General features: G+C 41.4%; 1 protein-coding gene across 3 annotated transcripts in view; it reads right to left on the minus strand.

Moving 5' to 3' along the window:
• Positions 1 to 717: 717 nt before the first annotated feature.
• prox3 (prospero homeobox 3) overlaps positions 718 to 11518 on the minus strand; it is a 12230-nt gene continuing 1429 nt past the window's right edge. The window contains exons 1-7 of one of the 3 annotated variants that reach the window (XM_020610181.1): positions 10062 to 10500; positions 5625 to 7471; positions 5413 to 5526; positions 4209 to 4321; positions 3209 to 3314; positions 2470 to 2664; positions 718 to 1049 (exon numbers count right to left, since the gene is read on the minus strand). In XM_020610181.1, coding sequence (XP_020465837.1) covers positions 2491 to 2664; positions 3209 to 3314; positions 4209 to 4321; positions 5413 to 5526; positions 5625 to 7471; position 10062 — 2355 coding nt within the window. In that variant the 5' untranslated portion in view covers positions 10063 to 10500 and the 3' untranslated portion in view covers positions 718 to 1049; positions 2470 to 2490. Of the gene's footprint in view, positions 2665 to 3208; positions 3315 to 4208; positions 4322 to 5412; positions 5527 to 5624; positions 7472 to 10061; positions 10501 to 11518 lie in introns of those variants that run through there. The other 2 variants (XM_020610183.1, XM_020610182.1) reach the window with 2 other exon arrangements.

The following is an 11518-nucleotide window of genomic DNA, read 5'->3' on the forward strand; positions in this document are numbered from 1 at the left end:
TATTTTCATCAGTATTTAAGTCTGATGATGTCATTTCTGGGGAAATTTTATAATAAGGTTACAAAACATATAGGCTACTTAGGGAATATTTAACTAGGTGACTCATTATGATTTTATTATTTTTCTTTGCAAGATATATAATGAATTAACATCACTCACCATTAACAAATATTAAGGTCATTGTGGCTTTCAGTAATTAGTTCATACTTAACAGATCATGAATTAATGTTAATTCACATTTAGGCCATATTTGTTTCAAAATGCCTTCAAATTAGCTGCAGTTCCAGTTCTACGTATAGAGGCTAATCAAATGCATGGGTGTGAAATGGACTTTTGTGTAACTGGAATGCAGCTAATATGGCGAGCATACACTAAACATGTATCTCTACTGTGACAAGACGCATTCTTTAGCCTGTTAGCCACAAAACAGGAGCTCGCGTGTTTTGGATACATTGTTAGCATACCAGAGAGTCCCTGTGTGGGTGCACATGCTGTCTCAGGTGATTAGGTTTAGTCCCAGGCCGAGCCTCTTACCATGCTATCATCCAAGTATTAGTGTCAGTGAGAATGTGTGTGTGTGTGTGCTTCTCTGGTAGTGTTGTTAGATTAAAGGCTTAATGTATGATGGCATTAGGAGCCGGAGGCCAGAGAGCTTGTGTATTTATGTACTGTATGTACAGTATGTGTGAATCCAGACACCACAACACAAGCCTAGTATCACTTTAATTCACTGATAGGTTTAAACATCAAAATTCACCAAAGTATGAATGAGGCACAGATCTACAGTAAAGAATACAATATGTACAGTCTTAAAAGAGATACCATTAACAGCAATAAAAGAAACACAAGAGATTACAATACAAAATGTAAATATAGGGAAAATGCACTTGAAAACACGTCACAAATACTTTAAATGTGGGCTCAGTCTCATGGAGTTGTGATGAAGTCAGAGGACACCTTTATCTGCAGCAGTGAACCAACGTTTTCATGTTTCTTCTGGATAAAAGAGTCATGACATACAGTAGACAGAGTGAAAGTCTCCTCAATACCTTTGGGAAACAAATGCTGATATAGTTAATGTAAAGGTTTACAAAAACATACTAAGTAAGCATTTCAACAATAGGACATCAAGGAAAAACAAAACATTAATTTTACCATTTTAAATTCAATATATTGTCCCTCTTGACAGAATTTTAATTACAGTTTGATTACATTGTGTCATCATGTACAAAATCTTTATAGCAATTAAACAGAGAGATGAATACACAAGCAAAAGAAATTCACTGATCTGACAGTTCTATGAAACACGGGTAATGTTAACTTAAAAAAATCTTATAATTAAGCAAATTAACCATTATATTATGCAACATTAATTACAAAGATTTTCATGTCCAATTTCTAAAATGGATACAAAACCCATTTTGAATACAAACATGACAGCCTCATGTTGTCGGAGAAAAAGAAAGCCTCCTCACAGCCATGGAAAAATGTACATATGTAAAAGGTAGACGCTGTGGGGCATGCTGAATGCCAGTGGCTGTTCTGAATCTCCAGAGGAGCCACACACAAGGCAAGAATAAGAGGTCAATTCTAGAAAACAAAAGTCACACTTGATGTTTTGACAAGGCTCCAATAAAATTGTGAACACCCCTGACGGAGAGCAGCCCTGACAATTTAGTTGGGATTGTTTATACAAGGTTGTTAATGATTACACAGCAATATTTCTACTTTTTCTTAACATGAACATAGAATTTTCAGTCTGAACACTGCTCTCTGCTCAAAGTGAAAGTGATGATGGAAGAAACAGGGTCAATCACCTAATGTGACACTCTTTGTCTCAAAGTACTTGAAAAGTGTTTTTATTTAGTACCCATGCTCAGTAAGCCATTGTCAGCAGCGCATTTGATTACAGAATAGAGGCCTAGAATTGTCTATATATTATATTTCCATGTGAAGGAGTGTTGTGTGGCCAGCGCATGATGCTCTCTAATTTAAACAACACACCTGAAATCGTGGAGTAGCAGTAGCACCACACACAGCAGCGTTGTTAAATCAGTCCATTCCAGCTGTGTGGCTAAAGATTTATCTAACGTGTGTAGCAGCACTGTGATTTCACAGGTCAGCTGATTAAGTGACGAATGTCTGCAGAGGGATCTCCTCTCCATTAGTAATACAATGGTATGTCACATTCTTTGATAAGTGGAGTCACAAGACTCTTATCACAGCACTGAGTGTGTCAGTCCGTTCATGTGTGTATGTGTCCGTTCCTGCACACCATGTCAAGTAAATAAGTAAGTAAACCCTTAAATAATCTTTTTTTTAAGTGAATGAATTATGAATGAACTAAAATGTATACTGAATGGAATTCTTCATGTCATTTCTCATGTTTTGAAATATTTTGCGAATGCTTTTATTAATTTTCCTTCTTTCAGCAAGTGTGTGTTTGTGCATGCATTTGTGCACATGTACCAGATGAAAGCGGTTCAATCATCAGCCAACAGGGCAGCCAGGCAGTCTGAAGGCGTCTGGTACAGGGCTGTCAAGCTTACAGACAATTTTGTAAATTCCTTTCTTCCAGCAGGGGTCGTTGTCTCTTCCGGTCCAAATGGCTGAGTAAAACTCCCTCAGAGCCACCTCAGACACCTCAATGAATCTCTCTGGGACCTGCAGACAGAAATCCCAATGTCAAAGGATAAAATACTTGTAGACCTACCGGATTCACTCTTTAAAATGATGGTTACACTTGGAAATGGGCTTCACATATTTTCTCTTTAGACAAACTTGTCAGGCTGATTAGCGAGACACTTTTTGCCAACAAGTAAATAATGATTTACCATTGGGTGTGTGGCCAATCAACTCATTTGCTTAGTGAGGTGCTAATAATGCCAAGTTATGATCCCATATGGGCCACTATACTTCTGTAAGAGCCACTGCACAAACAGCTTGAAAACTCATGACGTGTTCAACCACAGTTCACTAGAGCTACCACTAACCTTGGGTACGATTGTGTTTACTAAAAGGTGCTGATGAGCACGCTGCAGTTAAAGAAAGCTTGAAGCCAAGGTACCAAACATCATGCTTTCACTGCACTGATAGCTCTATAAGGACTGAAGCACCCACAGCCTCCATACAGCTATACAATGTGCAAACTGAAAGCTATAGCTAGAGTGCCAAACAGACACGGTGCACACTGACACACACTCCTTACCTGGTATATGTTACTTTTATTGTAGTGCATGTTCAGTATGCGATAAAGCTCTGTGTCACGTCCCACTCTCAGCTGATTCTCTCTGCCCAGGCGAGATGCACCATCACTGTGTTACACAGACAAACACATCAACGTCAATTCAACTATTGCAACAGGCCACATTTACAGTATTTGTTTGTGGTATTTTTTTATTAAGTGATATATATTTGTTGACAATCTAGGTGAATTTATTTGAGCCCTGCAAGATGTCCACTAAAAACTTTAGGAATAGTTACGTCAACAGTCTTGAGATTGCACAGTTTCATGCATTGAGACTATTTCTGAACCTTTGAGTTGAATTATTAATGGCATTTACATACATATTCATGTTTTACAGCTAATGCAGTATCCGCAATAATAGTAGTATTAAATAATAAATTAAGTAATAAATATTGCAGTATCCGCAATAATAGTAGTATTAAATTAAAAATTAAGTAATAAATATTTTTTATTTAGGATGAAAAATAAGTTTAAAAAATTGAATTATTTTGAAAAATCAAAACATTACAATAAAAATTTTAAATGAGTAACAGGTCTAATTGCAGGGAAATATGTAATTTATATAAAAAATATCTTTCATCATTTTGTGACATTATTCTCAACTATTCCAAATTTTAGGCCATTTGTAAACTACATCAGATAAAATGGAGAATATGAACTGTTGAGCTGCAAGTTGCTTATTTGATTACAGCAGAACTGCATGAGTGTGCAGGAGGAACCCATGAGGCTGCACACTGTTGCATAAAACAGCAAAGTTTAGAGCATGATACCACAAAAATTTGTCATTTTGCAATTCTGCAAATTACACAATATGCAGGGCTCTATATGCTTGACGTCAGATACATAAATCAGCATGAATGTCAACTAATGTAGAATTTCTGTGCCAACATGCTAGCCCTCATTAACACAGTCAAACACTGGATGTTTTGCATCACATGAGTATAACATGAGCCAAACCAACCGGGTGAGAGCCTCACGGACAGCCTGTCGTGCGAAGCGCTCCATCTGGATATAGAAGAACTCCCTGAAGTTACTGAACCATTTAATCATCTGGGAGGTCACACAGCGGTTAAACTAGACAGTGCACAGAGGAAAAAACCAGGGGAAGAGGTAAGCCGGTGAGGACAGGAAGACAGGGGTGCCTATTACTGATGACATCATGAAAAACATGACCAGTTAGCTCAGCTGATTAGAGTGTGGTGCTAATAGCACCACAAAATTACAGATTTGATCCCCAATGGGGCCACTATGATTTTGGTGCGTACACTGCCATGAATAAAATATTACACAAAACACATTATGGTCCATTTGCTCACACGTCTTTAGAAACAAGCAATTTCCCACATTGGTGGCTATCTGTATCGTTAACCAGTCATCAAAATGATTCCACAAACATCTGCCATCAACTGTGGCCAGTTAGCTCAACTGGTTACAGTGCGGTACTAATAACGCCAAGATCGTGGGTTTAATTCCCACATGGGCCACTGTTGAGGTTTTCTCAATCAGAAATGCACAGATGACTGGATTGTATAAATAACCAGTAGATCACATATGACCACTGACAAACAAAAGCACAACTTCTCTGATTATCACTTGCAGTGAGAGAAAATAACTGTCAACTTATGTGAGTACTGTACCTAAATTATAATTCTAAGGTACTTACTGCTTTCCTTGAATATTTAAATGTTATGTTAAATTAATCATAATATTTTAGAGAGAAATGCTGTAGCTGTTACTCCACTTTATTTATTTGGCAGCTTCCCCAACTCCATCAGGATAAGTGTTTACTGACTTTCCTAATTAAAGACACTGAAAAGTGATTAACTGGGGATGAGCTTGCAGAGTTGGAACATTTCTTCATTCATTCTTTGGTTGTGGACACAAAAATAAATATTGTGCACCAATGTTTTGCTTTTTTCTCCTATTATATCTTCACACTGGTTTAGAAGGATATTTAGCGAGTCTCTGGCAACTTTTTAAAAATGTACTTACAACATTCCAGTCTGGCAGTTACTGTTATCTTTTATTATATACTGTTCAGAAAACACTGTCTGACTGTGCATGACTAGCTTTTTGTAATAGTAAGAACAAAACTTGGCTGTGAATTAAATGCTGCTCGATTGCAGACAAAGCCTTGATCCAGCATGGCGATAGGGTACACACACCTTGACATCAGGGAAGTAGGTCTTCAGTGTGTTGGAGCTGGGATAACGGGTGTAGAAGAACATGAGCTTGGCTTTCTTCAGATGACAGGGAGATAAGCCCTCCTGGGTGTATACATGAGGCCAGTTAAGGAGATAGACGCCGTTTTAACACAGGTACATAAACACAAACACCTCACCCCCTCTCTCCTTCCACCATGCTGACAAAAGGATATTCCCCCAGCTGTCAGGTACAACTCTCCTCCATCCATCCCTCCCCCTCCTCTCATCCCTCCATCTCCCCGCATCCCTCTCTCCCTCTCTCTGCCTCCATGGACATGGCGAGCAAGGGAAGGGTCCAGGTGACCAAGCAAGGGGAGTGAGGGGAAGGAGGGGTGAGTTGAGGGGTGAGAGGAGAAGTCCAGGAAAGGGTCGGCATTCAAATAGTCCTTGCGGGACGGGGGGAGGTGGGGGAGCTGGGGGTGGTGAAGTGAACGGGAGAAGAGCTGCTGCATAGAGTAGTGCAGCAGGGGGAGAGGGAGAGGGGGAGGAGGGGGAGGAGGAGGAGGTGCAGGGAAGGAAGACGAGGAAGACGAGGAGGAGGATGAAGACAGCTGGAAAGAGGCAGAGGAGTCCTTGGGTTGTGAAGATGGAGGTAAGAGAGGGTGAGAAAGAGGGGGAGGGCGAGTTAGAGACGGGTGATGCAGGGAGAGGTTTGGGTGAGTGGGAGTGAGCTGAGTAGAAAGAGGTGGGCCAAGGAGTGGGTGGACCTTTCGTGTGTCAGGTGATCTTTGAACAGCCAATGGCAGCGTCAGATCTGATAGTTCAGTGTGATGCGGCTGTCCAGGAGGCCCAGTGCTCCCGTTGCTCTTTTGGAGCTGCTTCTCTCTTTCCCCATCCTGCACTGCTATCTTTTCCTCCTTATCTCTCATCTTTTCCTCCCCTTTTCCTCTTGTTAGCAGTCCCATCCATAATCCTCTCTCCCTCCGTCCCTCGCTTCCTAGATCAGATGGGAGAAAAGAAATAGCGGCAGGAGGAGAGGAAGGAGTGAAATCTGTTGTTTCGGTGTAAAGGTGGAGAACTCGGTCAATGACTCGGGCCACAGCACTGCCCAGCTCAAGCTTCAGCGCCTGAGCAAACTTTTGCCCTTCCTCTTCACCCTCATCTTCTGTCCCTCCATCCCAATTGCCTCTTACCAGGTCCCCACAATCCAACCACAAGTCTGCTCCCTCCATCATGCCCTCTAAGTGCATTCCTCCTCCTCTTCCTCTCTCCATCCTCACTTCTCTCTCTTTTTGCTTCCGCTTGTGGAAGTTATCAAAAGCGGAAGCAGAAAGAAGGGGAAAAGATTCCTTTTCCATATCTCCATTATCCTCTTCGTCATACATTTCTTCTGTGAGGTCCTCCTCTTCTGTGATTCCCACATCTTCTCCTCCATCTGCTGCTCCTCTGTCTTTATTCCTGCACCTACTTTTTTCCTTCTCCTCTGCCATGTGCTTTTCCCCAAAAGCCCTCCATACCTTCTCCTGCAGGGCCTGCAGTCTCTCTCTTGCCTCCTCCAGCTGTTCTTTCAACTCCTCCCTCTCACGTTTTCTACCCTCCTTCCCTCCCTCGCACCTTCTGCCTCTCCCATCGGCCTCTCTATCTCTCTGTCGGCTCTCCAGCTTCATCCTCTTCATTTTCAAGACATCCTGACTCCATTCTGCTGCAAGGGTGGTGTCACTGTGTCTCTGTTTAACCCCCAGCACACTGTCCTCTCCCTCCATGACTCCCTCCTTTCCTCTTTCCATCCCTTGCTCCACCTGTCCACCCCTCTCTCCTGCATCTTCTTCCAAATGTCTGTCTTCCAAGTGCCTGTGTGTGCCCAGGATTGTGTCGAGTTGTCCTCCAATCCTCCTGGGGGCTCCACCTGGCTGGAGGAGGTGGTGGATTAGAGAGAAGCCAGGAGGTCTAAAGGCAGGAAGTGGGCGGCCTGCACTGGGCTGAGAATGAACTCCAGGTAGCTCTGTAGAACTTAGAGGAGGAACAAAGGCATGTATCTGGGGAGAGGAGTCATCGAAAAGATCTGTGGGTGAATCCATCACTAGAAAGGAAGAGAGAGAGAGAACAGTGACCACTGTTGCTGAAGTTTGTGTTTCCGATTGCATGTAACAATACATTTTTATTGGTACACCTCTGTTCAAGGTTCCTTCCTACATGTAAGTACACATCAAGGGTAAATTCACCCAAATTACAAAAAGAGATGTATACCTGTTTGTACCTCAAGGTCCATCTAATCATGCAGAAAGCTTTCATTCTGCTGTCATTTGCTGTTCTTATGAAAACATATGATATTCTCTGGATTATCCAACAAAAAAGGAATCAGTGATGCTGCATTTATTTTTTTTTTGTGCAATGTCATTGACAATGTCTTTTCATTTACATCCCCTGTATTAGAGAAAAGGCAAAAATCTCAATGATGGATATCTTAAAATCTGTTTTTTTAAAAAGTTACTATGAGAAAAAATTTGTGACAAAACGATGCTGACAAATTAAAGTGACATCAGAATGTGACTGGCACATGCGTTTTTACCTAGACAGCAAAACACAGCTACTCCCACCTTAATAATAATAATAGCTCAAAAATATAAGCATAAGAGTTTAGGCATATGTTAGAGTAAGTTTAAATGTTGATATACTTCTCCATTGTCTTCAAACATGTCATAGAAGGAAATAGCGAGAGGCTGTCAATGCAGGCCAACAGACTGGGGGTCAGGCTGTGGTATAGTAGTCTAACATCTGGCTAATGATCTTTGTCACTTCATGTTATATTTCCAGATTCTCTCAACAGTGTGCTGTCTAAGAAAGCAACAGCAGCAACAAAATGGAGGTCCGTTTTTGTTTGCACCCTCTTGGCTTCATGAGGACGTCACCCAGAGCGGTTTTGCAACAGTCTTGAAAGAGTTTCCCATATATGCCGAGCACTTGTTCCCTGCTTTTCCTTCACTCTGCAGTCCAACTCATGCATCTCAGTTGGGTTTAGGTTGGGTCACTGTGGAGGCCAGGTCATCTGATGCAGAACTCAATCATTCTCCTTCTTCGTCAAATAGCCCTTACATTGCCTAGAGGTGTATTTTGTAATAGTTTTGATGTCTTCTCTACAATGCAGAAAATACCCATTGAATAAAAGGGAATGTCTAAACTTTTCAATGGCACTTATACTTGGCTTCCATAAAATAAATGCTTGTAAAATGAAGACTAGAGAACACTGGGTTACAAATAACAGTATTTTCACTATTTAATCAAGAGCGTACATTTTTTCCCAGTCTGTAACCTCCTCTCCCTCCCAACACCCCTTTCCCCCTTTTCCTTCCTTTCCCATCCTCTCTTCCTCTCCTCTCTCTGTTATCAGTTCAGGCAGCTTGTTAAGCACTGTTTGATCAGAGTGTTTACCATCAAACACACAAGGATACACACACACACACACACATATACACATTCACACAGAAGCAAAAGTTGCTTGAGAGAGGGCTAACAATAGTCAATGGTCCTTGGGGAATGAAAGAGAGTGAGCACAGCATGTATGTATGAGCCTTTGTGTGTGTGCATATGTGAGACTGTGTGTGTTAACAGTAGTCCTACTTAGCCTTGATAACACCCCTAATCCACTTCAGATGGATACACTACCGCTCACCAAACAGAAAGATAGATGGATGATAAATAGACAGATGTAAGGACAGATTGAGAGAGGTACAGTAGATAAAAGTACAAAACTGTGAACACACACAGAGATTATTTTAGGCCATTTAAGATACTTGATTGTCACTGGATGCCATAAAACATTATTAGATAGATAGATAGATAGATAGATAGATAGATAGATAGATCAGTGCATAGGTCCCCTGGTGCTGCATGAAAAGAATAATCCTCCTATAAATAGATAAATATCAATTATTCAAATGCCCTCTCCTCTCTACTATAATACAGCCCAGATGGCAAGCTGGCCAATGTGCTTATATCATGGACAGATTTGCTTTTTAAAGCCAGAGGTAAGCTGTACAAAGTATCAACACTGAGCAATGAAAATTAAAGCTATTAACCACTAGATCAGATGCTGTGGCTGTCACTGGGGAAACTGACAGGAGGGAACACACACTGACCGAATAAAGCACACACAACTCACTGGTATTAAATAAGGTAGGCTATGTCAGTAAAATATATTTGGACATTCTAATCTGGTTTTGTGTTGACAGCATGCGCTAATATAGGCCAGAGAAGAAGAAATATTGTCAGCCAACAGGTATATATAATGGATTAATCTATCTATCTATCTATCTATCTATCTATCTATCTATCTATCTATCTATCTATTGCCGCTGGTGTAACTACGTGACTTTGAATAATTTGTACAATGTTTGAAGCTGATGTTCGAAGCCTCCGCGTGCCAACATCTGCCCGGTTCTGCCACGCGAGATGAATCCGCTTTGGTCGTTCCTACGCACGAGCTGTCAGTTTATGTGTGAGCGCGCGCCCGTGGTGCGTCCTGTGACTAATTGGCACCAGCGATGGGCTAATGTCGCAGTAAGAAAGAAAAAATAAACAGACAAGTAGAGCAGACACTGACCCTCGCAGATTATTAAACGTGGGATATTTCAAACATTATCTTGTGTTCGAAGTTGAAAAAATGAACTCACTCTCAGTCACCGACAAAAGCTCCAGCTGTGTTCGTTCCACGCAGCTTTTCACTTCAGTGGCCGTCCCCGTGTGCTCTGCCTCGGTAGACTGTCTTCAACTGGCATCGGCGCGGGCAAACGGGACCCAGTCAGCAGCTTCGGGCTGTTTCCCCGTTCCTCTCTATTCTTTATTTGTCCTTTGTTCTGTAACTCTCCCAGTTTTACTCTCACTCATCAGACACCTCCTCGATACTCTAGTTGTGTCACTGTGCAGGTTTTCTCCCTCCCTCGACAGCCTGTCTATCTCTGGTTGGCATCATCCTCAAGCGCGGCTCCCGGTTTGGAGTGGCGCGCGGTGGGAGGGAGGGCTCGAGAGCTGTCCACTTGACGGCCCGGTCCCTCCCATGTTGGCATGACCCCCGGTATGTGCACACACAGAGACACAGACACAGGAGGGTGGCTGAATAGACATTAATGCAACGTATTATTTATAACTAATTTCAAACGAATGCAACCTTTTTGACAGTGGAAGGCACAGTTTGTTACAGATAGCTACGTGAATGATGAGCCTACTGAGCTGGCATGCTGGGGGCCCAAGGAGACAGGGGGCCCCAGGCCAGAGCATCTGTATAAAGAGATATCATTCAGCAACAAATAGAAGTAAATGAGTGGAAATTATTTCAAAACATACACAGAGATGCAAAATGAGGACAAAGACATGCAAAATATACAAAAAAAACCAAGTAGTACATAAACAAAAAATTACCACAAAGCAAAATGACTAAAAAGAAATTAAAAACAACCATAAAGAGTATATGTAGAAGAATAAACAGCCGACCCCGTGTATGACTGAGGGTTATTCTTTAATGCCCAGCAGCAGAGGGATGCTCAGCAAATATACTAGTGCCAGACTGGTCACCTAAAACACTAGTCACTGCTGAAAGTCATGGTCATTCATTAACCGCGTTATCTCATCACAGGAATTTTCTTTGAGATCCAGCATAAACACACAGAACAGACAATTAGAGTATCTTCATGAAGTCCGTTAATAAGTCAGATACACTATCTGATGTTACCTGTTAAAAAATGTCATAAATCCAAATCAAGTGCGGTATATTAAACATGCTGTGAAGTTGTGAGTAATTTGCCATCAAATTTAAATGTAGCTTTGGAGGACTAGCTACAAATATGACATATACAGCAACGGTACTTAAAATATCTTCAGTAGTTTTTAAAACTTATAGTATTAACCAGTATTAGTGTAGCCACTAGTCAAGGCCTTTCAGATGCACCATAATATTTTCATTAAGTCTCATTTATACTATACCTAACGATTTAGCTGAGTTTTGCTGCTTTAGTGTAATCACACAGAAACATCGTGTTTCCAGGAAAACACTTAAGTCTTGACCTTGAGGAAGTACTTTGTTACCTGTTGCTGCAAATGTTGCCCATGTAAATTTGCTTCCAAACTGTTAAAA

This window comes from Monopterus albus, unplaced genomic scaffold (genome assembly GCF_001952655.1).
Source record: "Monopterus albus unplaced genomic scaffold, M_albus_1.0 scaffold104.1, whole genome shotgun sequence".
In the NCBI taxonomy this organism is placed as follows: Eukaryota; Metazoa; Chordata; class Actinopteri; order Synbranchiformes; family Synbranchidae; genus Monopterus; species Monopterus albus.